Genomic DNA, 27973 nt, shown 5'->3' with positions numbered 1-27973 from the left:
TGCCGTTAGATCTCTGCGATGTCAGGGCGTCGTCTTCTCGATGCCATCACGCTCCTCAACGCCACACGCAATGTCGCCGCAAAGCACCTTGCTTTGCAGAGAAAGCACCTCGATATCCACGCACGAACGTCGTCGCTGACAAAAGAGATCAAGTCTCAGTCAGATCGATTGGGTCTTGCGCTCAAAGCAGCTACTGAATTAGCGCGGAAACTCGACGACTCGTCACCGAGCACTGCCACGGGAAGGGCTAATGTGGGAGCGGAAGATTTTACAACAGCGGAGGATGGAAGGAATTTTGCTGAAAATTCAAATTCTCCCGAGATCAGAAATAGTGAAGGGCTAGACGAAGGGCAGGAGGGCGTGAAAATAAGTTCAACCCAGGCGTTCGAATCGGAATATGCGCCTAAACAAGATGCAGTGCCTCCAAAAATCGGAAGCGATGAAAGGTCTGCTCCAAAGACGACAGAGCCACTGGATGATTTGAGTAACACTACAACTAGCAATGTAACGGGGTCTACAAACAGTGAAAATGCTGTCAACCGCGAGGAGCTCCCGGATGATATGGTGAAGCAGCTCTTCCGAAGCCAGAAAATGTCAAATTCTATATATCGGAATCGCCACGGTGGAAAATCTTTCGTCTCTGACGAGATGTCCGGGAGGAGCCCTTTAGCCCCTGGATTTGCGTCTGCGCAACGCACAACAGGCGCATCCCATCCCGCTAGTAGTCCAGTCGAGCCCAAGTCGAATTTAGCAACGATGGCTTCGGCTCAGCCCACAGAACAAGACCAAAATCCGATAAACTTTCAAGAAATCCACGAAGAAACAGCCAAAGTAAGCTGCCACTATAAACGTTTAGTTGTTTGGTCGACTGATTGAGCGTACTAGATAGACGCGAATGAGACCCCTTTAAAACGAGAATACCAAATGGTAGAATCTCGCATACCATCATCTCGCCTTGGAAGGCTGTGGGAATACGGCGGTCTTGCAACATCAATGGCATTCGGAATAATGGGCGAAAGCATACGTCGAGTTGCTGGCAGTGATGAGGCGAGCACCGGCTCCTTGCTGCTTAATCCTGCAAATATAGAGCGTCTTGTGGCAAAGCTATCTAAAATGCGAGGCGCCGCCCTTAAACTTGGACAGATGCTTAGTTTTCAAGGTAGGATATTAAGATTCACGAATCTTGGTCATGTGGTTAATTATATTAATACGTGCGGTAGATTCAAAGATGCTACCCCCAACGATCCAAGAGGTCCTGCAGCGTGTCCAAGACAGGGCCGATTACATGCCTGCTTCGCAGCGGGACAAGGTTTTAACCGATAATCTGGGATCTGATTGGAGAAACTTGTTTGCAACTTTTGATGAGGTCCCAATGGCTGCCGCGTCCATAGGACAGGTTCACGGCGCCACACTGAAAGAAACTGGGCAACGAGTGGCAGTGAAAGTACAATATCCAGGTGTCGCTGATTCCATTGATTCCGATTTAAAGAACCTATCGATTCTACTTACCGCATCCCGCCTCCTACCCAAGGGTTTATATCTGGATAAAACCATTGCAAACGCGCGGATCGAGCTCGCTTGGGAATGCGACTACATTCGCGAGGCAGAATGCGGCCAAAAATTCAGGCAATTCCTCCAAGACGACACGCCCACGTTCCTTGTCCCCGAAATTGTCACCTACGCCTCGGGCAAACAGGTCTTGACCATGGAACGCATGGACGGCATAGCAGTCACCAAAATCCAAAATTTCACTCAGGGCCAGCGAGATTGGATTGGAACTCAAATCCTTCGCCTTTGCCTCCGCGAAATCTGCGAATTCAGATATATGCAAACCGATCCGAACTGGACCAATTTTCTCTACAACGCTCAAACCAACCGGCTTGAACTTCTTGATTTTGGCGCCTCACGCGCGTACCCTGCCTCGTTCATTATAACCTATATCCGCATCTTACTCGCCGCGTCTCGCAACGATCGCGAGATGTTACATGAGCTATCTCTCAAGTTGGGCTATCTCACGGGCTTCGAATCACAAGCCATGATCAACGCACACATCGACTCCATCCTCACGCTCGCCGAGCCGTTTAGAGAGAGTTCTCCTGATATATATGATTTCAGCGATCAAACAATCACAGAGCGGGTAAAGGAGTTGATTCCTTTGATGCTAAGAGAGAGATTGGCGCCGCCGCCCGAGGAGACGTATTCACTTCATAGGAAACTTAGCGGAGCATTCTTGCTATGTGCAAGATTGGGAAGCAGAGTACCATGTCGGGAGCTGTTCGCAAACGCCTTGAGCAAAGTGGAATGGGATAATGAGGAAGGAAATCACACTGCGAGTGCGAATTAGTAAATCTGGAAAATTGTCCGGTTGATGTATACTGTAGGATATGTAGGATTAAGAGATACTTTAAGATAGAGATAGATCTATATCGTGTACATTAGCTTCAATTCAATGTAAACTAGGTATTCATCGTATTGTTTTTTCTTTGTGCGTGAAAAGCCGAGTAATTTCCATTCTGGCCTATCCCTACTGTACAGGGATACGCCCTCATCAAGCAGCCCGAGTATCACGTATTCAAAAATGATCCACATCGGGGGCCTCACGCTGCACTGTTTCGCTGGATGTGACCGTGGTATGAACACGCAGTCTCCACTCTTCCTCAACGGCGATCGCTTTTCAGACATCCATTATTTCCCAATCGATCGCACAAGTTGCATCGACGTTGGAAAATTTACGAAGTATGTCTTGACGCTCGGGTATTGTTTCAAGTTGTCGTAGAGTAATCCCGGGTCATCGTCTGGAGGTATGGACGATTCGCTGAGGACCGGGGCGTCGAGGGCCAGGCTTCTTGCCGAGTGTCGACGCCAAACAGGGATAAATCTCGCGGTACGCGTATAGCTTTCGAAAAGCTAAGTGTCCTCAAACGCGGCCTTTGGTGTAGCTGGAGCTTCCAGTAGAAATCCAATTCAACCAACGGGTTTCTATTTTCAGCCCTTCTTTTCAAACACATCATCCCAGTATCGTTTCACACCGTCGCAGATCCCTTTCTTATCCTTCCAACTTTCGAATTTATCTTCAAGCTCACACGCAACCCACTTGATCTCGGTCCAAAACCGCTTCACGACATCCTCTTCAAATTCGTCGATGGTATCTTCTGGAATCGTCCATTGACGTATGTAATTACCCTGGGGATCCCGAACAGGATCAGTGGCGTGCTTTTCGAAAATCGTTGCAGGATTGAATTTTGGGAAATTGGCGTGAATAAAAAACGGTTTCGGTGAACGAGCTGCGGAAGGGTTTGCGACACGGAATATCCCCTTCTTAGTTAACCGGTAGTCCTCTACGGGGTCGTATTGGACCATGGCAGAGCCATCCATTCCACCATCGGCGGCCCTATGCCCAATCGCACGTAGTGGTTCACTGACTTGGTAAAATGGTTCATTCACAGCCGTAGCAGCGGCAATAAACGTTTCTTTATCTCCTTCTCCTGCTGCGCCCTGCGAGAAGAGGGGGTAGTAGTGGGACGGCCCGTAAAAATTGTAATACGTAGAAAGCATAAGAGTCTTCTGGTGAGTCTTCTTGGAAATCAGGAGTTCTCCGGATTCTGTAGATGCTCTAACTGTCGTTGAAGGAATTGGTTGTGATGCAATCTTGTAATATAGCGGCGAAGCACTAGACGCCCAAAAATCGGGCCAGGTAACCATTTTGAACGAACGGAAAGGTTCGGATGAAAATAGAGTCTTCGGATCGTGCAGAGGAAACGCGTCCGCATCCAAGAATAACATCTCTTCAAATGAGGAGAAGAGCATTGCAAACGGTTTATATTGGTATTGTTTTATATCGATGGGTCCAGGGACCTGCCTGAGGATCCTGTTAAGGATCAAGCATTTGGCATTTAATTCTGCAAAAACTTGCTCGCATATATACGGCTCGTACTCTTCCTCAGAAGCAAGAAATACCTCCATCGGTAATTTGGAACCGTAATGCCGAAGCATGCGCAAGGATATCGTCAAGATCGGTAAAAATGGACCACCCGCAGTCGATACAAGGCCACGCGTGCCGGGTACGTAATACGGATGGAGAGGCCGGTCAATGAGCGTATTCACAAAGCTATTATGCATCAGCTTCATCATTTCGATGTCCGCCTGAGGCATCGAGATGAAATCCGGACGCTCCACCGCATTATTTGGATCGAAACGTATGGAGTTGGCCTTCTCCGATTGTTCCGGGGATGTGCAATTTGGATCGTTCGCGACGAGGACTGGGTGAAATGCTTTCCAGAACTTTGAGTGCTCTTGATAGTAGTTTTTGGGCATAGATATTCTCTGTGATTCGGTGGCACGCGACCCGGCTGAGCGGCGCCAACGAGACGGCAAGTAGACCAGGAAAACAAGGAAAAGGAAGAGGGAGATAAAAAGCTTCAATCGAACGGGAGATCTGGAACGAAATCTGGTCATGGTTTGGGTCCTATCGACTGCGCAAAATAACTATTTTTCATTCGCATATCCGTCGTTAATATGATGGAAAAGAAAGTTGGGGGGGTGGTACTCAAGTCGCTGCCTAGGACGTTGCATCGGCTCACCTAGATATTGGATTTCTGGTACGGAGTAAAGGTTATTATACTTACTTCAGCTGCGCTTGGATGCCCACTACTCCGGAGAAGTGAAAAGAATTGAAGAAGAATAACATTGCGAATCATCAAACGCTGCCGGCAGCGTCTGGGGAGAACGGTTTTATTTATAGATTACAGATGCAAGTCACAGATCGTCGTAAAAACTATCGAGTTCTAGCCTTGTCTAACGGCCCCTTTTCCCAGCATCTCCGCTAACACCCGGCATCAGGCCTCCAATAATTTTAATGCCGTTCAGCATTACGTGCTGAGGATCTGGTAAGATTTTTTTTCTACTCCGTACTGGTGGATTGTCGGGGAACGGAATTCCCAATAAGACACTGATAGTATCAGGACTATTCCAGCGTCCTGAAAGGTCTGCTCCCGTCCGAGATATGCTCTGTACTACGGGGCACTGCCGGTTGCACAAAGATGTGCAGACAGAAAAGACGGCGCGGATGGATTGGTGCGAGTTGTCCTCCAGCGTAGTGGAGCAGGGCAGGGAGGTGGCCAGGACATGCCAGCAACAGCAACAGGAGTTTCTCTGCGGCCAAACACCAGAGTAGACCAGGGTGCCTGGACATCCGTCGGCGAAATTTTCCGAGTAAAACGCGAGCAGGTCATTGGCACACTTGGGGCACGATCTACTGTTCCTGAAGATCCGACAAACCTCGAGAACAGGCTGAAATGGCATGTGGAAAAGATGCTGGAAATTGCCTGGACATGCATGCCACAGACTGAGAAGTGAATCGCTCCTCCTGCGGCGCTCCAAAAAAGGGAATATAACCCCGGAAGCGCAACCCCTGAGAAAAGAGGTCTCGACGCTGAAACGGAGGCCCGACGCTCAGGGCCGATTCAATGTTCGGCCACCGCAAACACCATCTCCTGCAAAACGCCCCACAATCGGCCAACTGTCAGGTGCGTCCTTTCGCTAGCGCTGACGAACCGCGTTCTGCCAACACGACTCCGGTCCCTCGCACTCTCATGAGTTCCCCCCTGGGCGGCTGGCACCGCCAAGGTCCAGCCGTCGATGATGGGCGATCGTTGCCGGTTGGCGTTTTTGGGCCTCGGATCCACGTGATCCCGCCAAGCCTTGTCGCCCCGCTGCCAAGCCTCACGGGCACTGACGTCAAACCCTAAACCCTAACTGCCCCGCTTTGGACAGGTAGTTGCTGCTTGCGAGAGGAACCATACGACATCATGCCAGGAACCGCTCTCTATCGAGCTGCATGCCATCCGTGTAGCAACGTCGTCGAAGCACAGGAGAAAGACAGAGAGAAACTTCGTTAGGCCGTTGTGCTAAGAAATTTAGTCTCTCTCTATCTCTCTCTCTCTCGCGCGCGCGCGCAATCCGTCGGCTTCATCCTCTTGGTTGGGCGATGTGAAGATGGGAAACACCCCGTCGAAACCCCCTGGTCAACCAGCGCAAGGCCCCTCGGCGCAATGGAACGACAGGAAAGTGAACAGAAGAACGTCCATCCAGGCATTGTCGGGGAGCAAATCAGCAGCTGTCGATCCATCGGCTTCAAAAGAGAGCGCAACCGGTCAATATTCTCAACGGCAGCAAACGCCGGTTCATCAGAGGCTACAGTCACGCAACATCGCCGAGTCGGCAGGTCGAGGTTACGATAGGTTGGAACGACGCATCTCCCGGAAGGAACGTGAAGATGATACTCGAGATTTTCCTATCCACCCAAAGCCGTCCGACACTCCTGAACCAGCAAGAGCCGTTCAAGTCCCGACTCCAGCGTCATCACAGCAGTATCCATATGTAGGCGGATATGGACCGTCTGTAAACACCTACTATGCTACCCCTTCACACCTCTCACGGCCCCCACGGCTTCCTCTGCCGATTGGCGATGCGATGTCGGTCCCTGGATCACCAATCACAGCCAGTGGCTCATTGGGTGCAACGGCCGCTTTTGATAGGGCCGGAATCTACCCTGACAAATCAGGTTTGAGTGATACTGCTGATGATGACGATGAAGTTGTGGATGAGCTGGAACCATTTGTTACCACCGGCCTAAACAAGGCCGTATCGACGACTATCGAGTGGAGAGGTGGTGGGGAGAAGGTATATGTGACAGGAACCTTCGTAAATTGGGCAAGGAAATTTAAACTATACAAGAGGTAACCCCACCCCTTTGGTCCATGGCAGGCCACATTTCGGAGCATATGGACCTGACCGTTGTCTCCTCTAGCGAGGTTGAAAACGGCTTGTTTTCGACTACTCTCAAACTTCGTCCAGGGACGCACCATCTTAAATTCATTGTAGATGGTGTTATGAGAACTTCCGACAGCCTTCCCACTGCCGTTGATTTTACCAACCACCTGGTCAACTACATTGAAATAAGCCCTGATGAAATGCCAGCTTCCCGGGGAAGTGATAAGCCTCCTAAAGTTGTGATTCCACCAGGACTTTATCCCCCGCAGGTGCTTCCCGACTCTTTACCCGTAGAAGAACCCGAAAAGGAGCCTGAAGAAGAGATACCCCTCGGTGATTTCCGTACAATTATTCCACCGGTCCTCATCGATATAGATACGGAAGAAAGCACACCGGGCTATACACAAGCCGCGAACATCATAAATGATTTTCCTGCCCCACCGATGCTGCCAATGTTCCTCGGCCGATCGATATTGAACAGCTCCACGCCCATGAAAGACGATAACAGCGTTCTGAATTACCCGAATCACACTGTCTTGAACCATCTTGCGACTAGTAGTATAAAAAATGGTGTCCTAGCCACGAGCGTGACGACAAGATACAAAAGAAAGGTCTGTGTACTTCCCAACCTGAACCCGTTTATGCCGTAACCAGCCTTGCTGATTGATCTCGACGAACAGTATGTGACAACCATTTTGTACAAACCCACCGGCCATGAATAAACCTTCCCACTTGCTTGAGAAGGCTGGTTCTGCATTGCGGGCCTGTACACATACACACACCTTACACAAGCTGTCGTGGTACCATGGCATATCCTTGGTTCCATCGAGGGTGCCATGTCCCTCGCCAAGCCAACATGTGACGGGCCAAATTGAATTGGGTTCATTTTCCCGCTTTTGTTTATTAGCTATGGTGGCCAAGTTAAATACAGCGGAGGTATTCATTCCCCAATCGATGCCTGAGAGCATTAGGCTCACCCGCTTGCCAGGCAAGCTGCCCTCTCTCACGTCCAAAAATTCCTTTTCAATATTTTTCCCCATTAGCGGTTTGATGAGACTGCCTTGATCTATTGAGCGACACCTTTATTTCATCGAAGCGAATTTTTTCGGTTCTTTGCGTTCTTGGCGGGACATTCACATGTCTTAAGCATGTCCTCTGGTGGAGGTTACAGGCAATCCAAGGTGTTAAAAGTTTTATGATGCATTTAGAAGAAGGGTCGAAGAATCCCCTTCTATATGAGTTCGGATTTTAGGAGGCGGTTCCGAATTTCAATCTTCCCCTAGCCTTCGGAAAAACACGGCTAGATGATGTACGTTATGGGACTGGAACAAAGTAACGAAAGCGATAACTACTTGGAAAGATAATGTCGGAGTCAACTCGCACATTAGGTGGCAAAGCAATCACTCCACTCTCGGTTCACAAAGTGAAAAGCGCCCAACTAAGGACCGGACGATCAACCGTACAGTCAAAATTAATCCTTCTGTGCTATTTTGATGATAGGAGAAGTCGAAAATGAGGCTAATACTTCTCCACAAACTCTAACACATTCCGCTCCACTTCCTCGGGATTTGAAAAGCTCAAAAAGTGCTGGCCACCCTCGACAACAATCAACCTTGCATCTGGCGAATTTACAAACATTTTGACCTCCTCTTCCGCATTAGCAACCGAGTACACAACATCGCTCGTCCCATGCATCCAGAGGACAGGGCACCGGATATCCCATAGCCGGCTGTGTAAAGTATCTCTATCGCGGAGATTGACCGCCGCCATCCTGATCCGTTTTCGACCATCGTTCCCCCGGTATTTAGACTGAAGGGTTTGGCTCCAGAAGGCTCGGACCTCGGAGGGACAGTTGGCGCCGAAACCCGCATCGATGAGAAAGTCGCAGTATGACTGCGTGAGGGAGAAATCAGGCGTAGGAGTGTCGCTGGTCCAAGAATTGATAAGGTCGGCACAGGGTTGGATGGGATCCCAGCACCCGAGAGCACGGCTGCGGGGGGACTCTGAGTCCATAGAAGTGCCCAAAGGGATGATTCCTTGGATCTATCCAGGTTGTATGGTTTGTTAGTGAGGGCAATATGATATGTCTCAAGTTAATGTCTATTGGATTCCCCACCTTCTCTGGGGCAAGCAATGCCATTCTTACGGTTACCCAGCCACCTTGGCTGGTACCAAGAATGAACGCTCTTTTAATACCTAATGCATCCATGACCTGCAGGTTCATGATCGCAGTGTCCCAATACGTCCAGTGCTCGCACTCTGTCCGGGTTTGCCCATGCCCTAGGAGCTCGATGGCGAGGAGGTTGAGCTTGGATAACAACGCGGGGCTGGAGAATTGTGCATCATAGAGTTCAGAAGATGTTGTGAAGCTGTTTATCAAGATGAGGGTAGGTTTAGAGGCGTCGTAGGGATCGGATATACGGTATGCAGCGTCAATGCCGCCAAGGTGGGGGACGTGAATCGTTTTGGTGTTCGACATGGCTGTTGGTTTTGGGCGCTGGGCAAGATAGTTGGAGAACTGAGAGAGCTGGGAGTATGAAACGAGCAGATGAGAAGAGAGCTCCATTTTTTAGAGATTGTGACCCGGCCTGATGTCATGATAGACGTTTCTTGTAGAATAGCCGAGGGTCAAAAGGTCTCGTGAAGTGAGGGGCTTGAGAGGGCCAAGGCGAGGGAAGCGGGAATGTCAACATCCTCCGTAAAAAGGACTCCGTAAAGAGTAGAGCAATATCCATCAATGGAAATAGATAGAACAATAATTCGCCATGCACAAAACAATATGCAAATCCTCTCTCTTTTTTACTTTTTCTTTTTTGTTGAAGAGCGGACGCTAGTATCTCCGTCCGTATCTCTGCTATCCATTTCAATCAAACCTGCCCCCATGGACCCCATATCTCCATCCCGCATATCCCGCCGCCCCACCCGCCACCCCTAAACCCAGTCCCCCGAGCGCCGCAGTCCCTGTCCCGAGGCTTGGCACTTTTCCTCTCCGCGCGGCAACCACACACGCCACCGCGCCAAGCACTCCGCCAGCGGGGACCCATCGATCCATCTCCATCTGTCCCTTGTTTTCCAGCAACCTCCACGATCGATCCTGCCACTCGATCTCTTCCCGTCCGCGCATCTTGAAAGTCACCATTCCTGCGCCGGCGAGCATGCCGGCAACGGAGCCCCGGCTGGCATATGTGATGAGTCGGGTGGTGTAGACGGGGACGGTTCGGGGTTGTTTTGCTGCGGTGAAGATGGTGGCGGAGACGACGGATAGGATTGAACCAACGGTTAGGCCGGCGCGAATGACGTGTAGGGGGAGGATGATATGGGAATGTGGTTGGTCTTCGGCGTAAGGGGGGTGAGGGAAGATTTTGTCCATTGTGCGCGGAAGAAAGGTGTCTTTGGGGGTGAAGAGAGAAGAGAAGTAATGCACTTGCTGCTAGTGATGATTGTTGGGTAATCTGTACTCTGCACTCAAAGGTTAATGTGCGGTTAATGGAAGAGAGAAGAACGAGGCAGAAATAAAGGGTCGGGGACTAGCAGGCTGGACACCGGCGATCGCCTAGCTAATTAGTTCAGATGAATAGTTAGCAAGCAGCTTCTGCGCCTAGTCCATACTCCGCCAGATTCCTATTCTGCCTGCAATTAATTGCATGACCGAGTTTCCGAATCATCTGTGATTTCACTTGCGGCCGCATTACAGTTGGAGACCCCCCAACCTCAGAACAGGCTATGAAAAAGCAACCTCCTGGGGGCGATTTAAGGTCAGGTGGTTTGACGGTGGTCGGAATTTCTCTTTGCCGGGGCATGCATTCTTGTTTATGGGCACCAGCAGTGAAACACAAAAGTGTTGACAGAGAAGCGCGCAATGGTGGCTCGCCTTAGGAGGGTGAAATTTGTAGCGAGGTCTCTTCTTGTCGCGTGGATACTCTAGCCCCTTATTTACGTACTCCAATGAAGATTCTGTTGACCATAATTCTTGCTTATTATCTTGACTTGTGAACATGCCCATCATATACGACATTGTCCCAATGGCTTATGTGTACTGTGCATAGAGGACGGGGTACCCATATCCCTGATCACAGGAAGTTCCCAAAAATCCCTTTGTCAACATATCTAAACTGAGAGACATCCAGATCATTTTCCACCTCATCTCTTTGTGCAGCAAACCCAGCAGCCGGTCTAAATTTCATAGATCAATAGGCATCATCACCAGGAGCAGAAAACAAGTGCAATTCATTCGGAACATCTCAATCGCTGCAGCAAAGAACTTACCACCTGGAAGTGCACTGGTTCCTATTCCATTGAATTAGCTTCGGGATGGTTTAAAAGAACGCGGATATCGTCCCAAGGGTCCTTGGGCTCAAGTGACGGGGGGAAAATAAGACGAAACACCTCAAGAAAGTACTCACCCATCCTTCCTGACACCATGTGGGCTTATCGACATAACATACTCCAGACTCGCATCGGTCAGCCCTCTCAGCGATATCCGGCGCTGGGGCGGCGGAGACACTTGCCAGGAGAGCCGCAGTGGCGAACGCAATGGCTTTCAGCCAGAACATATTTAGAAAGAGAATCGGGTGTTTTCTCGCGTTTGAAAGTAATTGGATATAGCGCTGCGCGTCGGGACGGTTCGATGCTTGCTGGCTGAAGTGGAAGGGGTAGCGATTTCCAAGGGACTTGATGGACAGGCAGCTACGCACGTCTTCTTTATATGTTTCTCTGCGTTGAAGGGCTTTGGTGTGCCAAGGGTATCGACATAACCTTCTTTATCCTCAGTTCTCTGCTTCTACCCCCGGGATTTCGCATGTAACTAGGGGCTCGGGATCTAAGTTTTGTTTCCGCACTTCTTTGTCGCTTCATCGCTGGATAAACAGATATGCGGGACCTGGATTGTTAAGTATAATTCCCCTTAAGCTCATGATGATGATTTTCCCTGTATCATGCATCATTGTCTCGATCATTGGGAGGAGCCCCGCGTTGAGAAGGGAGCATGGGACCATTCAAGGCTGTTTGTAGACAGAAGAACTAAGACCCCGCATTCCTTCGCACACGGTAACTAACATTCGTTGAACCCTATTATTGCCGTAATAATGCACGCACCGTGTTCCGTCGCTGTTTGAGAAACATAGTCGTCGAGCGACAAATTCAAGCGCCAGCTGCGAGAGCTGAAATCACAGTTCCGGCTGCCGGATTGGATTTGTCAAATGAAATGTATCCCCAAATGGCGATGATAAAGGTTGGCTTTGCGTGACCAACAAAGCAGGTTTATTGGTTGGTATTGGTAGTAGACGACACCAGGCGGGTTTCTATCTCATTTGTTGGCACTGTAACAGAGTACGGAGTTGCATCCATGCCAGGTGCCAGTGCCAAGGTACAGGAACTGCTGTGCGAGGAAACAAAATAGACACACTGAGTCACAGACTTTCCCGAGTATGTAGCCAAGTATTTCGAATTCAAAACCAAGTTTGTCAATGGGGGAAATCTGGTGGTAGCACAGTCTCTCATAAACAATGGCGGCCTTCTGCCCCTTGATCAGTCGAGAGCGAGGTCGAGGCGCACAGAGAGCGAGACGGATCAAAGACTTCACTTCAAAAGTAGTACAACATAGGTTGAAGGTCGGCGTTTCAAGCGAAATTTCGCTACTCATCAAAGTAGAGCTTCGGGCAAAATGGAATGTTCCAGGAAAAGTGAAGCTTTGAGTTGAAACCCTGGCCAGCTTCCTCGATCCCTATAAATTGGTTACACTGGTTACTCCGTAAATAAATACTGAGTTCGCCTCCAGCGCCAATAGATCGCTTGCTAGACTTGTATATCAGAATGAACCTCATAGCTTACCTCCTCTCTTTCTTTTTTTTTTTTTTTTTCCCTCTCTCTTATTTCACTTTTTCGGTAGCAACCCCAGGTAATGCGATTCTGTGATGTACATTAGCTGCAGAAGTCAGCTGTGCCACGGACAGGAGAAGAGCAGCCACAGTGGCGTTTCAGGATATATCATATTTAGCATCTAGGAGCATTCTATATTAAAATTTCAGTCGAAACTCCTGATAATCATCATGCGAGAGACGCAAGGGCTGTAACTGTGCCTTTCGCTGGAATTGGAACGGGAACGTGAAGGAACGGGTTAAGTATTGGTTGGTGTCATACGTTTATAGATGCACTCCGAACCCACCTGGCCACCGATTCCTCTGGAACCTCAGCGCCAGGAGGTTGCTTTAAGGCACAGCCCTCTTCCGTTCAACAATGTAATTTTGTGCCGGTCAAAAGCAACCCCAATAACCTTGTAGTTAGACCACGCAGCGGCACATCATCAAGAAAATCAAAGAAATGGCGAGACCCAGGCGGTAGAGGTGTCAACGGATGATATAGAAGCCAGCCATCACCTGGTTCGGTTGCGTGGTAGCCGGAGCCAGCACAAAATGGCCTTATAAACCAATTTTTGGGGGCATACCAGTAGACCTTTCCATCGGTTCAGGAAGGACGAGGCCCTGGTTAAGGAGCAATCGAGAACAACTGGGTCTAATTAAGCGTTTTCATGCTTGTTTCCATGTTTCCGCGCTGAGTGCCTGGAGAAGTTGCGAGACAAGTTACAACATTGCAAGTAGAGCTCTTCAGGGTTCGGTGGCCAGATTACCATCCACAAACGTACCATGAGCGTGTTCAATTGTTAATAACGACTGAATGCGTAGAAGGAGCTACTCACACCAAAGAAACTAGATCATAGCTTCGTCCTGTTCAAGCCGGATAGTCATTTATTCTCGAACTTCAAGCCGGCATGTTCCCTGGCAATGCCGTAAATGGCGGCAATATCTCCCTTCTCTCCCGAATGCGCCTTGACCTCTTTCAGATACTCATCAACCCTCTCTGTTCCCTTCATCTCGGACCCCACGCTCTTCGCCAGATCAAGAACATGCGCAACATCCTTCCGCGCCCAATCAACCGCAAACAGCGGCTCCTCGCGCGTAAAATAATCCCCTGAAATCATCCTCTTCGAATACCCAACGTACGGACCGGGAAAGACGGCCTCCAGAAACTTGTGCACCTCGCCGACACCCAGCCCGGACTTCTCCGCCACTACCATACCTTCCGACACCGCAGACACCATCTGGAAGATCATCGAGTTGCCGAGAACCTTGAGCATCGCAGCCCTGCCGGGATCCTCGGAGGTCTCGCTGAGATCGATGTTGGCCCGTCCCACCACGCCGGCGAAGTACGGCTTGACCCGCTCGATCAGATGTCTCTTCCCGGCCATCACGCAGACCAGCTGGCCGGCGTCCGCGGCGGGCGGGGCGCCAAAGACCGGACATGCGATGAAGCTGGCGCCCCGGGACTCGAGGAGCTTCTCCAGCTTGCGAGATGTGTCCGGGTGAACGGTGGAGCAGTCGACGAAGAGTTTACCCTTGACGTCTGTTGATTGGAGGGCTGCATCGATCGTGGCCTCGACGGCCTTGTCGTCGCCCAGACATGTGAAGATGATGGAGGCGGGCAGGACCGCTTCTGCGACCGACGAGGCGACGGTGGTGCTGCCGGCGGTGAGCGTCTCGGAGAAGGAAGTGGCTCGGGACTGAGTGCGGTTATAGAGGATTAGGGGCTGGGAGAGCGAGCCTTTGGCGATGAGGTTGCGGACCATGCCCTGGAGCAGCGGAACTGTTAACATAATCGGTTCAACCCTTGCGTGAATGGAGGGCTTGCTGGCTTACCCGGCCCATGTTTCCCAACCCTATCCATGCTAGTTGGTCCGCCATTATTTCTTTTGAGATGTCCACACAGATCTATGTATATGTATGTACTATCGGGGGTATCAGCGCTGTGTTTCTTGTTTCGATAACCGCTTGAATGCCAAAACAATGGTGGTGCAGGACGTATTATCTCGTAGCGGGCTCGCTTCCCGGCTCGCGATCCCGCAGGCAAAAGAAATACACGCGCAACGCCGTTCTCCAACTTTCCCCGAGCTCTTCCCCTCCCTCCCCGCCGTGTGGGGGAAAAGCTCCGCTGCCACTGCTTAGTCATCACTGCCCCTGAACCGCCCAGCCAGCTGAAAGTAGTAGCGAGCAGCAGCAGCAGTCGGGCATTTCAAGAAAGGCTGAAGCTCGTCTTCGAGGCCTGAGATACTACTGAGACGGCACTCTTTTTCCATCAATTGGATATATACCAGAGCCCGTGGGGATACTGTATGTATTCTGCAGTTACGGAGCGCATCAATCCCATCAAGACCCACGTGGACACATTGTTCAGCTCTCCGGAATGGGTTCCCGAGCATCCCGAATCCCTCCCGCCGAGAACGGCCGATGGGTTGGGATGGTCAACCGACGTAATTAAAAAAAAAAAAAAAAAAAAGGGAAAAGAAAAAAGACCAAAGAACAAAGAAAAGGAAGGCCAGGAACAATTTGGCAGGAGAAATCAAAAGCATATATGTCCCCTTCGTTATTATCTTACCCCAGGAATCAGATCCCCCCTCCCCTCCCTTCACTCAACCAAGACTTTCGGATACAACTCCACCAGACGCCCCCCCTTTGCTTCCAACCAATGAAACGAAAACAGTTGAAAGGTCTGTCAGGTGAACATGGCAGAAGCTTGTTTAGATTCCATGATTCCATGCTACGGGGGGAAGCCAATTTGTGAGATGCCACGGTACGACCTTTTTTTGCCTTCCAGGATACTGAAGGTTAACTATTCCAAAGAATTGGCGAGTGCCCGGCACACGCGAGGATTTTCGGATTCCAGAGACAAGAATGCGTTCTATGGACGAAAGAGGAAATTGCTGGGTGAAACGGGAAGAGGAACGAGAAAGTGAGGCAAGAATAAAATAAAACAAAAAATAAAAATAATAAAAATAAACCGAGAAATCAAACCAAGCTTTTGGGCCACACCGGGCTCGAATCGCCGAAGAAACGAACGTCGGCCTCTCGTGGCTGAGAAACGGGAACTAAAATGTGGCCCTGTTGCAGATACCATGGACAGGCAGGCAGATGCCACGTTCGCGGCCAGCTTCGGGGGTTTTGCAGAGTGAAAGGGAAAAAGGGAAAAAAAAAAGGACCATGTACCGTATGGATGTAAGATCTTGCAGGGACGGCCCTACTTACTCTTCGATCACGCCATCGTGACAGGGCACAAGTTTGGGGTACATGTCCCCTCCCCCACCTGTATGGTGAGTGCTCTCTGTGTTTTCTGGTTTGGCATGTACGCCATTGCCATGGGGCATTTGAGCTGGTCATCCAAGGCCGAAGAGAGCCAGAGAACGGGAGTACGCATCACTGTACCGGAGTACCTTGGTTAAATTTAGGGAGGGAGGAGTAAGTTGGATCGGAGGAATGTGTTTCCTTTTTTGGTTCAGCTCGTAAGTATGTGGTTAGAGATGCAGCTTCATTAAAGACGGCGATTCCTACGTGAGCTGCGTAAGGAGAAAAAAGGCTTTGCTTGAACCAGTTAACCAACGACGGAATGCGCCGTAGATCATCTTCGCCCACAGGCCAACGAACGACACGAGCCCCAGATATCGTTCCCCGTAGAGTGCACATTCGGTTTTGGAGAGAGTAATATTTAGCAACCGGCCGATCAAGGGTCTGGGCAGCAGAATTTCGATAGTCTCGGTTTCATCCTTGTTCGCATATGCTATTGCACCGTATTGCTGTTCGCTTGTCTTTCTTTCTTTCTTTTCTTTCTTTTCTTTCTTTCTTTTTCCTTCGCTTGGTCTGTTAAGCCTCCAAGGGGCATATCCTGGCGACACTATTGGACCAGTTGCATACCGGGGCTGGGGATGGCGTCGACATCCCGTGAGCTTGGCCATTCCAGAGTTCGTGATGGCGTGCCGTTGTTTGGTTCTCCGTATCTACAGAGTACTTGCGACCATGGATGGATGTACGTACACACACGCATACAAAACTTACAACTGATGGAAGAGGAAGAGTCGAGCAAGCGCAGGCCTTTTTTTTTTTTATTTTTTTATTTTTTTTTGGCAGAGAGACGATCGCACCATGAGAACTCCAGCCACAGTGCCGGGTGGGGCGGTTCTGAGACACTGATCAGACAAGAGGGAGAGAGTGAGAAGAGAGAGTGTGTTAGTGGGCGAGTACTTGGTCATTGACTAATGATTTAGTGAGCGAGTTGCCCATGATTGACTGATTATTTTTTTTTTTTTTTTTAATTACTTTTTTTGTTTTCGGTCGGAAAATTTCTGTCCCCAGACTGTCCGGGTTCCGGGTTGTTGAGAGTCGAAATGATGATGGATTGGGAAGATGAAACACGCATGTATCCACCCGTGTCTGGGGAGGACGACAGTGAAAGGGCCCGGGCTGCAGAGGAGGAAGAGAACAGCTCAACGAACAAGGCCAACTGTCCCGTTTTCCTGTCCAACGAGTTGTGCAGTGACTTGGTGAGCTACAGCGAAGGATGAAATAACATGAAGAGGAAAAATATGAATATGAAGTATATAATAAAAATCAAAAAGAGTAGAATAGAGTGACAAAACCCATCTTCTCTGCACTCCCATTGGCAGTGCGCCGGCGCCTCAGTGAAACAAAGCGGTCGCTTCTAGCCCCCCTTGGACGGCGGTTCCCTGCTGCGAGGCCTGGCCTCCGGTCGCAGTCAAGTTTAGGCGGTGCCCTGGACCCGTCGCTGGGCTGCTGCTGTGATGGGGCCCATGGCACAGTCGATAGTCTCTCTTCCTTCAGTCCGTGTCTCTCGCCGAATCAGAGGAAGAAGAAAAAAAAAATAAAAAAAAAAAAATAGATAAATAAATAAAAATAAAATCAAGCGAGACCTGTCCGGTATTATGCAATTTGGCCAACATCGGATTTGGTACAGCGTGGGGATTTTTGTTGCCCTCTCGTAACCGTCAGACAATCTCCCTCGAATTTCGTCACAGGATTCAACACATGTCCAGATGATTTGGCGGATCCGAGACAAGGCTGCTCTCCCAGCTGCGGGATGTTTCACCAGTCTGTCGAACCCGTTTAGCTCTGACGGGTCAAGCCCCCCTTGGAATCATATTAGCTCGCCCTTCCAACCAGCCTATTGTTGCGAGTCATGGCTGTCATCGTCCACCAGCCGAAACAAACAAAGACCCAGCACCAGGCGATCCAGTTTCCTCTCCTCTCCTTTTTTTTTTTTTTCCTGGGTCTCTTGCTTTGCTGTGCTGGACGGAATAATCTTGGTTTAGTGAGCAAGAAGGTAGTTTAGATTATGTATGTGTGTACTGTACATATGCATCCACGCATGTACTGCACGCTGTGCTAGCTCCATTGGACGGCTGTACATCGTCGGTTGCGTTGGTGTTGTTGCCAGCCATCTGGACGACTGTCACCGTCGAAGAGGGATCGAGGCGGAAAAGGCTGATCCCCATCGCGCCGCCGCCGTCTTCCCACGTCCTCTTCGTGATATTGGTGGGTTTCTGATATTTAACTCCCTCCGAACGCCGCTACCCACGAACCCTACCCCTCTCCGCCCGAAGCACGGTGTCCACAGAACTCACGTCCAGTTTCGCTCGTCTCGGCGGGCTCGCGGGGAGATCCACCGCCCTCACAGGCCCCCTTGCTTGCTCGCCTGGAAATCCCTTTTTTTTTTTTTTTTTTTTTTTTTCCCAGACTAGCCGCAGCCGCCCCAGACATGTCCGACTCGCCCGCCGCCGGCGCCTGAGACTCGAGCTTCTCCCCGTTTCCCACACGCATCCTCTCTCTCGTTCCACACACGTACGCCGCCCTGTACCTCTCGGTCTCGCTTCTTCGTTTCTTTCTTGATTTCTTTTCTTTTCTTTTCTTTTCCTTTCTTTTTGGACTCCTCTTCTCCCGCTTGCTTCTTCTCCTCTCTGCCTCTCTCTCTCTCGTACCCTCCCCTCCCTCTCCCTCTCTTGTCTCGCTACTGCTGCAAGGGGGGATCGTCACAGACAACAAGAACGAGTCCACGGACAACTACTTGACTGGAGTTGACCCCCCGTGTTTCTTTCGCTGCTAGAGGGATAAAGCCAGCACGTTCTTTGTCGACCCAGGACGCACACCTGCATGTCTCTGAGAGCTTGGCTAGGAGAATAACATAGTACATCACACATATACATCCATTCAGCTGTCTTCTTGATTCGAACCGTTTCGTCCCAAGAGTCAGCTCGCCACCACCCTCCACGAGTATTGGCCCCCATGCATGTCGGCCTGGCGGCTATTATTATCGCTCAGTGAAGGGTCTGGCAACCTCGCTGCGCTTCTCAGGAGATCGCTCTCCCTGTCTCTATCTCCCCTCTATCCCCATCCGTCTCCCACCCCACCCTCCTTCGATTGGGCTGTTGGTGTCGAGGCCGCTCCTTTTTTTTTTTTTTTGGAATTCCGTCCGGGACTTTCCTCTCGTCGCTCGCTTCTCTCGCTGCTGGCAATTCCTCCTGTCCTTCTCGGATCAAGTCGAAAAACCCTCGACGAAATCCCTCGCCCACTTACCATTCCCTGTTCGAGTTTGTTTCGGTGGAATCAGGTTCGAAATACACCAAGTCTTAGCTGTGATTGGAAACAGAAACACAGAAGCCGGAAAAAAAAGAATTCCTTTTTCTTTTTTTTTCCCGTTTTCTAAAACGATTAAAGGGGAATTATAATAACACTGGATCTATACCCGATACCTTTTGGCTACCGGTTTCCGGTTCTACCGTAGATCTACCCCCTCGAACCTTACTTCGACCCCCTCGACCCCTCGATACTTTTACTCTCCTCCGCTTTGATACAATGTCCACTGCGGTTGTCCCTCCTACTGCTGCACTGCTAGGCCCAATGGTCGACCGCGACTCGAGTCCCAAGTCCTATCCCTCCCTTGCGCCGTTGTCGGCCGCCCCTTCATCCACGCCAACCCCAACTCGGGTACCGTCCGGCTCAAATGAGGTACCCACCGAAAAGAACACCCCCGAGGGGAAACGGTCGCCGAATACGTGAGTTGTTCTCGCATGCCAATCGATAAGCAAAAAGAAAACATTAAAAGGAAAAAAAAAAATTATTTCCAAAACATAGATATCCTGCTAACGCATTCTTTCTTTCACTCTTTTTAGATCGCGGAGTGGAGGACCAGCGCCCAAGATCGCAATAAAAAAGGAACCCCCGACGTCTCCAAGTCTACAACCAGGTACACGACATCGCCCTCGCAAACTAGATCTGTCTACATCTACACCAGGGAACAACCTCTCCACCCGAGGACCGCTGACCGCTAGAGATGGAAGGGCCATGCAGGATGTGGGATTGGCCTGTTTATCTCCGGGCTTTCAGACCCAGGATCCTGCTATGAGAGAACAGCTGCAGCGAAGTATGAACGTGAGAGATCAACAGAGATCTATAATCGAGGCCCGACTGCAACAATCGGCCAAAGGAGATGGACAAGAGAGCGCGAAGCAACCTGAGCCATCCCCGTTCGGGTCGCAAAGATCCTCGAAGAAACGGCCTCCACCGGGACTCTCGATCGTACCCCCTTCCGCCTCCCAGTTCGCCAACGAACGAGTGATACATTCTGCACCTCTGAACCAGACGTTTACCGGCCGCCGTCAACCCCAGCCATTGACTCGCCATTTTACGAATCAGGACTTCTCCGGGTCGCCTCAGATTCACCATACCCCAGCAAATCAAACTAGTAACCGCCTCCCTCCGATTGCCGATGTTTTCGGCGCGGACACGCTACCATTACGGGACCGAGATAGCAACGGTCGAGGTGCCTTCGGCCAGCCGACACCTTCGCAATTGGCACTTGGCCCTCTGCCATCGCCCGGTCTCCCTGGCGGCGGCCAACCCTCAGGACGGCCAAGAGAGTACCGTTCCGCAGAAGAAGCGGTTCACGAACTTGCCGGTGGCCGAGAGGAGCTACTCCCCCGCATCGTTCACTACAACGGCAACAAAGCCACCAGCCCGCGCTCCCCACCAAACCTCCACAGCAGCAATAGCGGGAACAGCACTGGCGGTCCCCCCAACGGCGTCCAGCATCCGAACAGCATCCCGTCCCAGCCACACTCCATGTCCAACCCCACCGGGGCCGGGCGTCGCCGCACCAGGCACGAATACGAGCAGGATAACGGCAGTCCGCCCCTCGGGACCGGCCCAGACATGCGATTCCGCACGGGTCCCGGGCCCAGCGCCTACGGACCGTTCGGCGCAGGCAGAGATTCTCCGGAGACGCAACGGAGGAAAAAAGAAGAGTTTTTGAGCCTGTGCGCGCGAGCTTGGGACTTGTTCCACTCATGAGAGCCGAAAAAAAGAAAAGAAAAGGATATTTATTTGAGCAACAAGCGCGAATTATATATACACATATACGAGCGGTTATCTTGGGCCACCCTTTGTTGTCTTTTTTTTTTTTTCTTCGGAAGAACTGAATTATGTGCGATGCGATCATGGTTTGGTTGGGAGGGAATTATTTTTTGTCTCGACGTTTTTTGGCAAGTCGGGATTGTCGATGATGATCTTGCCGCATAAATCCAAAAAAGCCGCCGATTTCCTTTTTTTTTTTTAATTTTATTATTATATATATCGCTCCCTCCTTGCTCCCTCTATATTCCGATATGTCTGGATTACTGGGGAACCTCCCCTCTCCTTTGTCGCCATTTATTTTTCTCTATGCTGTTTTTTTCCTTTTCTTTTTCCGCGTTTCAGAGATCTGGATTACTCCTGGGTATTGTTTGCAGTTCATTACCCGCACGGTCTGGACACTGTGAATAGGATGAAGGAGTTAATGTGCATTTTGACAGTGTCCCTCTTCGATTGCTTCATTTATCCTTTGTCTCTCTTTTTTCTTTTGATTGCCCTTTTTTTTTTCCCTCTTTTTTGCGCTCTTGCTGGATACCTTTGCACGCTTTTTTTCCTCATGGCGGGTTTGGGTCGAGTTAATCTGCTCGAATTATTTTTTATTTTTATTTTTTTGGCTCTGTCTTTTAGGGCCTTTTTATATTAACTTCTATTCTTCATTCTGCACTATTTCCTGTATCCTCCCCCCTTTGTTTTTCGACGTATTTTTCTATGTGTCCTCAAGTTACGCTGTGATGAAGTGGAAAGGGGGACAACAGGAGTATTTTCCTGCCTGCTACGACGAAGGAATCAATTTTCTTTTTCCTTTTTTTTTTTTTTTTTTTTTTTTTTGGGGCTGAAGTAACTCACCTCATGCGGAACGAAAGCTGGACTGACATGGAAAAGAGAAAAACAAATAAAGAAAAAAATAAAAATAAAAAAAAAAAAAAAAAAACACTCATAATTGTTCCTTTTTTTTCCCTTTCTTTCTTTCTTTGGTCTTCTTCCTCTCGTTAAATTTCCACCCTTACCCGCCTTTTCCTAGTTCTTGATTTTCCTTCCTGATATGCTGCGCTGGCTTGGAGTTTGTTTCCTTTTGGCTGTCTAGCTATATATTCAAATCTCTGTTATAGCAGACTAGATATTCATTTGATATATGTGAAATGAAATTGGAGGATTTGGAAATTGGATAATTGAGAATGTTCGTTAGATTAGGGCGGTATTTATCTGGCCGAGGTCCAGAGTAGGGATCCTGGTACGGAATTCCGTACCTGCGTGAGATATCGAATATATGCTCTATACTCTCCTAGAGGGCTGCAAGATATGGTGTCTTCCAACGGACAAACCTGGGGTAGATTGGGGGCATTCTATTCCCCTCCGCTATTTAGCTTTTTGTTATTCAAAAAAGCCATTTCACCGAAGGTAATTTTTATATGCCTTGCGATGGCATTCATATTTACCCGAGTCATAGTTTTTTTCCTTTTTCCCCGGTGTATTAAGTCTCACCCCGTCCTCCTCATATCAGGCATCTCCCTCCTCTCCCGGGCCGCAACCTTCTTCCTCCTCCTCACAATGCTCTTCTGCCGGTCCTTCGCCCCCATCTCTTCATATCTCTGTTTCAGCACTTCCTTCTTCACATCCCCCTTCTTTAAGAAATACGGCGTGCTCTTCTTCCCCTCGCGAATCAAATCTCTCTCCCTCCGCCGATGCCGCGCCACCACCTCCTTCTCTCTCTGCTTCCGCTCGAATGTTCGAATCTTATCCGTCATGGATCGGATAGTGCGCTTGAGCTGCTCCTTTTCGGCCGGATTTTTGGCCTTGGCGAGTTGTTGCTTGAGCGAGGAGAGTTCCGCATCACGATAGTCGTTGAGGAAGGAGTAGTTCTTGGCCGCGGCGGCCTGGGCGTTGCCGAGAGCTTGCGGATTGGAGGTCCCGTGTGAGAGGACGACGCTGTCGAAGCGCGGATCGCGGGCTTTCGGACCCGAGATGGCGGTTGCGTCGACGACGGTGCGCTTGCGGGAGACGGCGTGCTTGGAGGATTGAACGGTGGGTGCGTGTTTGGAGGAGCGGTGGGGAAGGTCTTTTTTATCTTTGCTGGTCGTGGTGGAGGCGGTGGATTTGGATTTTTCTTCGCGTGTGGCACGGATGCGGGCGCGTATGTCGTCAAGGGGAGATGGGCCCTGTTCTTTGTCGGTGGATAGTTTACGTTTTCGCCTGTTGTTGCTGCTGCTGCTGCTTAGGCCCAGGGAGGCTTGAGCTTTGGCGAGGGCGCCGAAGGAGATTTGGTTGAGCGAGGCGTCGATGGCGGTGTCTTCGGGAGCGGAGGAGTCGGACTAGAGGAATAAGCATTTGGGTTAGGCGTATGTCCATGAAATGATATTAGTTAGAGAGTGAACTGGGGCCCTACTAGCTCCTCATCGTCCGATCCTCCATCGCTTGCGGCTTCAGAGCCCTCTAGTTCGTCGGAGTCAGCATCTGACCCATCTTGCTCTGACGAGGACAAATCTGAGTACTCTTCGGGGTCATCGTCGTCCACGCGGGCCTTTATGCGCCGGTTGAGGGAGTCCAAAAGTGCCATAGCTTCCAATTGTGCGTGTTTTGGAGCCGGCTCGCTGGCTGTCTATCCGCCTCGATGCAACAGTTAATTATAATAATTGCTCCAATGAGCTGACGATGTTTTGCGGGAGAAACAAACTCAGGGCGGCCAGGTGTGGCAGAAAGGAATTATTGCCACAAAAAGGCGGTGGGCCGGTCTACTCGCTCCAATCAAGCAGCAAGCAAAGGCACTCATCCCCGCCGCAGCACGGCGAAGGTGTGACGGTAGGAGGGCTCCGTTCTTTTTTCTATTGAGATGCTACTCCCGCGCCGGGCGTGTCCATTCATTTCACGCTCGCACCACGCAATCAGCGCATTCGCTTCTCCCACTACGATACCACCACTTCTGCTTTGTTTCCCTTGCCAGGCAAAGGCGTTGCCGAGGGGACTTGGTCTTAGAGTGCGACTTACCTCCCTATATTACCCTGAAATGATTGTACTAATTATAGAGTACTCTTAGTTTTGTTGTTCAGGATCGCGTGCGTCAAAAAGCCAGACCGTTGTGTGTCAAGGCAATCTCAAGGCACAGCGAATAATGCCACCCCGAAAACCTAGGCGATCGAACGGACGAAAGGCACAGCCACTGCAGCAAAATGACGGCGATGCGCACTTGCTAGCCGATGGGAGTAGATGGCGTCCGGGCATTGGCTGTCCTTCCCGGCGCCAAAATGCCGACAGCTACTCTGGACGTTATGATTCCTACCAGCCAGGAGAAAGACAAAGGCGGACGAATGGTGATAGTTGGCGACCGGAAATGACCCGATATACCCCTCCAAGTAATCGGAATACAGCTGGAAACAGATCCGCTTCATCCTCGCAGACCGATCCTTATCTGCAACCCAAGATGCTGCCGCCGACGCGGTATCAGCCGCCCCCAGCGCAAATGAATCAGACATTACTGAACTTGTCCACGTTCCCCGCGACGCCCTGGATGGTAACCCCTCCGCATCCGTGCCCAGCTTACACACTTGAGGCTGACAGGAATCAGCACCCTCCCGCCATCCCATCTATTCCATATCCTCAGTTTCAGTTTCAGTTCCAGTACTCTTTTCCACCTCCTATGTTACCCACTGCCTGGCCAAATTCCGCCAATATGCCACATTTCGCTCCCTTAGGTCACGTCAATACTCCATTCCCCGCCATACAACCTCCAACATATACGCCGTCCCATAACATGTCGACTTCCCGCCAAATAGCACCACCCATTGCCCCGATTCCTACGGAGGAATACCTCAAGAATGCATCCTTGGAACCAGCGTCGACCTCCTCTCCACGTCCCCTATTGATTATCCTCGACATGAATGGAACCTTGATCCACCGCAATCGGCGTACGATGCCATCGGTTTTCGTCAAGCGTCCTGGCCTCGATAATTTCATGAAGCACGTGCTCGATCAGCACAAAGTCATTATTTGGACTAGTTCCAAACCTGGTACCGTGCGGGAGGTAATGAAACGGCTGTTTCCCTCGGCCATGCAGTCTAAATTTGTTACCATTTGGGCACGAGATAAACTAGATCTCACACCGGAACAGTATAACGAGAAAGTGCAGGTGTATAAAAAATTGGATAAGATTTGGGCTGATGACTTTATCCAATCGCGATATCCTGAGTCTAACGATGGCGGCAATTCCCCTGGAGGATGTGTGTGGGATCAAAGCAATACGATTCTGATCGATGACAGCAAGATAAAGGCTGCAGGACAGCCGTATAATATCATTGAGATACCCGAATTTACCAATGACGCATCTGTCGACGAGAAAAGGAATATGAAAATTGTTCTCCGGCAGCTTCGAGTGCTTTCTAGGCAGCAGGATGCAAGCAGAAAGCTCCGACAATGGGCAGAGAGACGGGAGGCTGCCGATGCATCACTGTCAGAAACAGAGTTTTGGGAGACGGAGCTTAGAAAGGATGAACAGGAGCTTGGGTTGGAAGACGATATCTCTATCAAAAGAAAGGGAAAGAAAAAGAAGAAAGCGAAGCTTCTCACCGAAAAAGCCCCGCCTACGGCGAGTGTTGAAGAGGAAATCAAAGAGACACAGTCAGTCCTTGAATTGCAAGGCAATATTGCCGATGACACTTCTCAACTCGAAGACGAAGTGAGTGATGTCACAGAGGACGATGACCAGGTGATATCGGTGCCCAAGGACATTGTCGAGCGAGATCCCGCGATATCCACCACTCCAAACGTACCGGCTGTCTTCCCGTGAGACTATGTTGTCGCATATAGAGCTTGGCGGAGGTTTGGACAACCTTTGCTATGCTTTAGTATCAATGTGCATCTCGTACGGAGCCCTGGGTATAGAAGGTTTTGTTTTCGAGTAGTTCTGCCGGGATATGGGACTTTTGAAGTTTTGTGGCCTCAACACTAAAGAAAACAATTACCTGATTTACAATGATAAGACTACTCGTAGAAAGGAAGTAATAATGTATCCTAGGGTTGTCATTTTTCATCATTCTCATGATCATTTTAATTCATCATTTAGAGACACGCAGCTTGGGCCGACAAGACTAAAAGTCATCACATTAAATCGGACGCCTTGTGACGCACATGTTGAGCCACATGGATTTTTACTTATTTTCATTTACTTGAAAACTTTTCCTTCAGCACATTCATAAGACTTGCCATCGACGACAATTGGCTTGTCTTGGGCCCACTGGTCCTCAACGAATTGTCTGTCCTCTGGCTTGGAGGCATCCAACTTGGTGAAGCTGTAGCTCTCCCAGTCAGGAGCAACATCGAAAGCTGGAACAGCATCCTGGCCACGGATAAGGAAGGCTCCCTGGATGATGGAGTTGTTGCTCTCGCCATACACGGAGCAAGCACCGAAGATGAACTTGCGGGAAGCCTCAAGACGGGCAAAGAAGCCACCTATGAACGCGTTAACAGCTATTGTGGAGGAAAGGTCACCTAGAAACTCACCAATCAAGTTGTTGGACATGAAGGTCAAGGTGAGCTCGTCGTTGTATTTATAATCAACCTTCCACAGGGAGTAGTCCTCTGGATTGTAGTTTTCCCAGAACCATGGCATGGCAGCCTCACGGGTATCTTCATTGGAGTACTTGCGCTTCCAGTCATCAAGGATCATGGATGGTTTGGGGAGAGATTCAAGAGGATGCTTGGCCGGCTTAGGAGCTGGTTTTTCTTCCTCCTCAGGTTCCTTCTTGGCTGGGGCAGCCTTCTTCTCCTCCTTCTTGGGTGGAACGTTCTTTAGTCCTTCCTCAACAAAAACTGGGTTTGGAACAATGGCCTTGTAAATGGCCTGATTAACCACGGTCTCATACCATCTGGAAGTAGCAGGGTTGGCCTGGCGCCAGTCCTTGCCGAGAACAAATTGGAATGCTCGGGAGAAAAGAGAAGCGCAGAAAGTGTCAGCAAGAGTAAGGCGCTCGCCAACGAGGAAAGTATTGTTAGTAAGGTGCTTTTCCAAGACATCAATGGCCTTGAGGGCGGCCTTGGAGCTATTTTCAACGGCCTGCTTGTTGTATGGGGCCATTCCAAGAAGAGGACGGAACCAGTCCGCAAGAGGGTTAAGGATCTCCTGGTTTGTGAATGACATCCAGCGGAGAATGGAGGCATAATCTTGCTTTGTCTTTCCGAGAAGAGTGGTCTTCTCGTTCTGAGAAGCGACTACATATCTCGTCAGCCATGCTCGACAGGTATCCGAAGCATTTGGAACCGATAGTACAAATTAGAGGGACAAAAGGTGCTCAGAGTAAAGATAGTCAACACAGTTAATCTGACAGGGATAACTGAAAATGATAATATGCCTCATCTTTGACAATGCCCGCAAAAGAAGTCAGAAATAGAGGAAACGTACGGTAGACGGCGATGGCAATGCACTCAGTCAAGACGAAGCCATTGGCACCGACAAAGGTTGGAACCTTGCCCAGAGCGTTGATCTTGAAGTAAGCAGCATCGGGAGAGCCGGGCTTGGTGTCAACGAGCTCGATATCGAGATCATTGGCTTTGGCAACGATACGGCACGCAGTGGTGCGTGAGTTCTCCTGTGATTTACGTGGCGGACCCGGTCAGCCTGCGGTGACTTTGGAAGGACAGTGCAAGCGAGACAAGAGCAGAATCACCTACAGCAGCACCGTAGAGCTTGCCGAACGACATTCTGACTGGACTGGGTGAGGTGGTCTGAGGGTGTTGATGGAGGATGGGGGAATTGAGGTGAAGGCGGGGTGAGGATGACAGGAGTGAGGGAAGGTTTGTTTTTTCTGCGTGTTTTTTTTTTCTCACGCTGGTTGTTGTGGAGCTTCGACGAGCCCACTAGTGCGGCTGACTAAGAAATTGATTATGTAAACGATGAGAGTCACCACGTGACTGCATTTCGCTGCCAAAAAGATTTCTCGTTGGCGGACGACAATTGGGAGAGAAGCAAGTCT

At 50.0% G+C, this 27973-nt stretch overlaps 11 protein-coding genes across 11 annotated transcripts; 4 read left to right on the top strand and 7 right to left on the bottom strand.

Moving 5' to 3' along the window:
* Positions 1 to 18: 18 nt before the first annotated feature.
* Positions 19 to 2937, top strand: D8B26_000707 (uncharacterized protein; the record flags this gene model as incomplete). Its single annotated transcript, XM_003071073.2, has 3 exons — positions 19 to 831; positions 886 to 1159; positions 1221 to 2937. 3 exons carry the CDS (start codon positions 19 to 21, stop codon positions 2342 to 2344), a joined length of 2211 nt encoding a protein of 736 aa, XP_003071119.2. The 3' UTR covers positions 2345 to 2937.
* D8B26_000706 (uncharacterized protein) lies at positions 2938 to 4455 on the bottom strand (the record flags this gene model as incomplete). Its single annotated transcript, XM_003071072.2, has 1 exon — positions 2938 to 4455. The coding sequence occupies one exon, from the start codon at positions 4453 to 4455 to the stop codon at positions 2986 to 2988; it is 1470 nt and encodes a 489-aa protein (XP_003071118.2). The 3' UTR covers positions 2938 to 2985.
* Positions 4456 to 5012: 557 nt separating this feature from the next.
* D8B26_000705 (uncharacterized protein) lies at positions 5013 to 5336 on the bottom strand (the record flags this gene model as incomplete). Its single annotated transcript, XM_066123310.1, has 1 exon — positions 5013 to 5336. One exon carries the CDS (start codon positions 5334 to 5336, stop codon positions 5013 to 5015), a length of 324 nt encoding a protein of 107 aa, XP_065979384.1.
* A 612-nt stretch (positions 5337 to 5948) lies between these two features.
* On the top strand, positions 5949 to 7493 carry D8B26_000704 (uncharacterized protein; the record flags this gene model as incomplete). Its single annotated transcript, XM_003071071.2, has 3 exons — positions 5949 to 6737; positions 6809 to 7382; positions 7452 to 7493. The coding sequence occupies exons 1-3, from the start codon at positions 5995 to 5997 to the stop codon at positions 7491 to 7493; spliced, it is 1359 nt and encodes a 452-aa protein (XP_003071117.1). The 5' UTR covers positions 5949 to 5994.
* A 796-nt stretch (positions 7494 to 8289) lies between these two features.
* On the bottom strand, positions 8290 to 9367 carry D8B26_000703 (uncharacterized protein; the record flags this gene model as incomplete). Its single annotated transcript, XM_003071070.2, has 2 exons — positions 8888 to 9367; positions 8290 to 8814 (listed from the first exon to the last, which is right to left on the bottom strand). The coding sequence occupies exons 1-2, from the start codon at positions 9335 to 9337 to the stop codon at positions 8290 to 8292; spliced, it is 975 nt and encodes a 324-aa protein (XP_003071116.2). The 5' UTR covers positions 9338 to 9367.
* Positions 9368 to 9386: 19 nt separating this feature from the next.
* On the bottom strand, positions 9387 to 10478 carry D8B26_000702 (uncharacterized protein). Its single transcript, XM_003071069.2, has one exon. It carries the CDS (start codon positions 10139 to 10141, stop codon positions 9635 to 9637), a length of 507 nt encoding a protein of 168 aa, XP_003071115.1. The 5' UTR covers positions 10142 to 10478; the 3' UTR covers positions 9387 to 9634.
* Positions 10479 to 13315: 2837 nt separating this feature from the next.
* On the bottom strand, positions 13316 to 15286 carry D8B26_000701 (uncharacterized protein). Its single transcript, XM_066123309.1, has 2 exons — positions 14463 to 15286; positions 13316 to 14395 (listed from the first exon to the last, which is right to left on the bottom strand). Exons 1-2 carry the CDS (start codon positions 14505 to 14507, stop codon positions 13511 to 13513), a joined length of 930 nt encoding a protein of 309 aa, XP_065979383.1. The 5' UTR covers positions 14508 to 15286; the 3' UTR covers positions 13316 to 13510.
* A 4141-nt stretch (positions 15287 to 19427) lies between these two features.
* On the top strand, positions 19428 to 22251 carry D8B26_000700 (uncharacterized protein). The gene is made up of 2 exons (XM_003071066.2): positions 19428 to 19660; positions 19778 to 22251. Exons 1-2 carry the CDS (start codon positions 19461 to 19463, stop codon positions 20952 to 20954), a joined length of 1377 nt encoding a protein of 458 aa, XP_003071112.2. The 5' UTR covers positions 19428 to 19460; the 3' UTR covers positions 20955 to 22251.
* A 53-nt stretch (positions 22252 to 22304) lies between these two features.
* Positions 22305 to 23625, bottom strand: RRP36 (rRNA biogenesis protein rrp36). Its single transcript, XM_003071065.2, has 2 exons — positions 23398 to 23625; positions 22305 to 23323 (listed from the first exon to the last, which is right to left on the bottom strand). The coding sequence occupies exons 1-2, from the start codon at positions 23566 to 23568 to the stop codon at positions 22493 to 22495; spliced, it is 1002 nt and encodes a 333-aa protein (XP_003071111.1). The 5' UTR covers positions 23569 to 23625; the 3' UTR covers positions 22305 to 22492.
* Positions 23626 to 23794: 169 nt separating this feature from the next.
* On the top strand, positions 23795 to 26003 carry D8B26_000698 (uncharacterized protein). Its single transcript, XM_003071064.2, has 2 exons — positions 23795 to 23985; positions 24046 to 26003. Exons 1-2 carry the CDS (start codon positions 23842 to 23844, stop codon positions 25789 to 25791), a joined length of 1890 nt encoding a protein of 629 aa, XP_003071110.2. The 5' UTR covers positions 23795 to 23841; the 3' UTR covers positions 25792 to 26003.
* A 6-nt stretch (positions 26004 to 26009) lies between these two features.
* D8B26_000697 (elongation factor 1 gamma domain-containing protein) lies at positions 26010 to 27810 on the bottom strand. Its single transcript, XM_003071063.2, has 4 exons — positions 27672 to 27810; positions 27403 to 27589; positions 26505 to 27212; positions 26010 to 26453 (listed from the first exon to the last, which is right to left on the bottom strand). Exons 1-4 carry the CDS (start codon positions 27699 to 27701, stop codon positions 26167 to 26169), a joined length of 1212 nt encoding a protein of 403 aa, XP_003071109.2. The 5' UTR covers positions 27702 to 27810; the 3' UTR covers positions 26010 to 26166.
* Between the last annotated feature and the right edge of the window lie 163 nt (positions 27811 to 27973).

This window comes from Coccidioides posadasii, chromosome 1 (assembly GCF_018416015.2).
Source record: "Coccidioides posadasii str. Silveira chromosome 1, complete sequence".
In the NCBI taxonomy this organism is placed as follows: domain Eukaryota; kingdom Fungi; phylum Ascomycota; class Eurotiomycetes; order Onygenales; family Onygenaceae; genus Coccidioides; species Coccidioides posadasii.
This window is presented reverse-complemented; position numbering and strand designations above follow the sequence as displayed.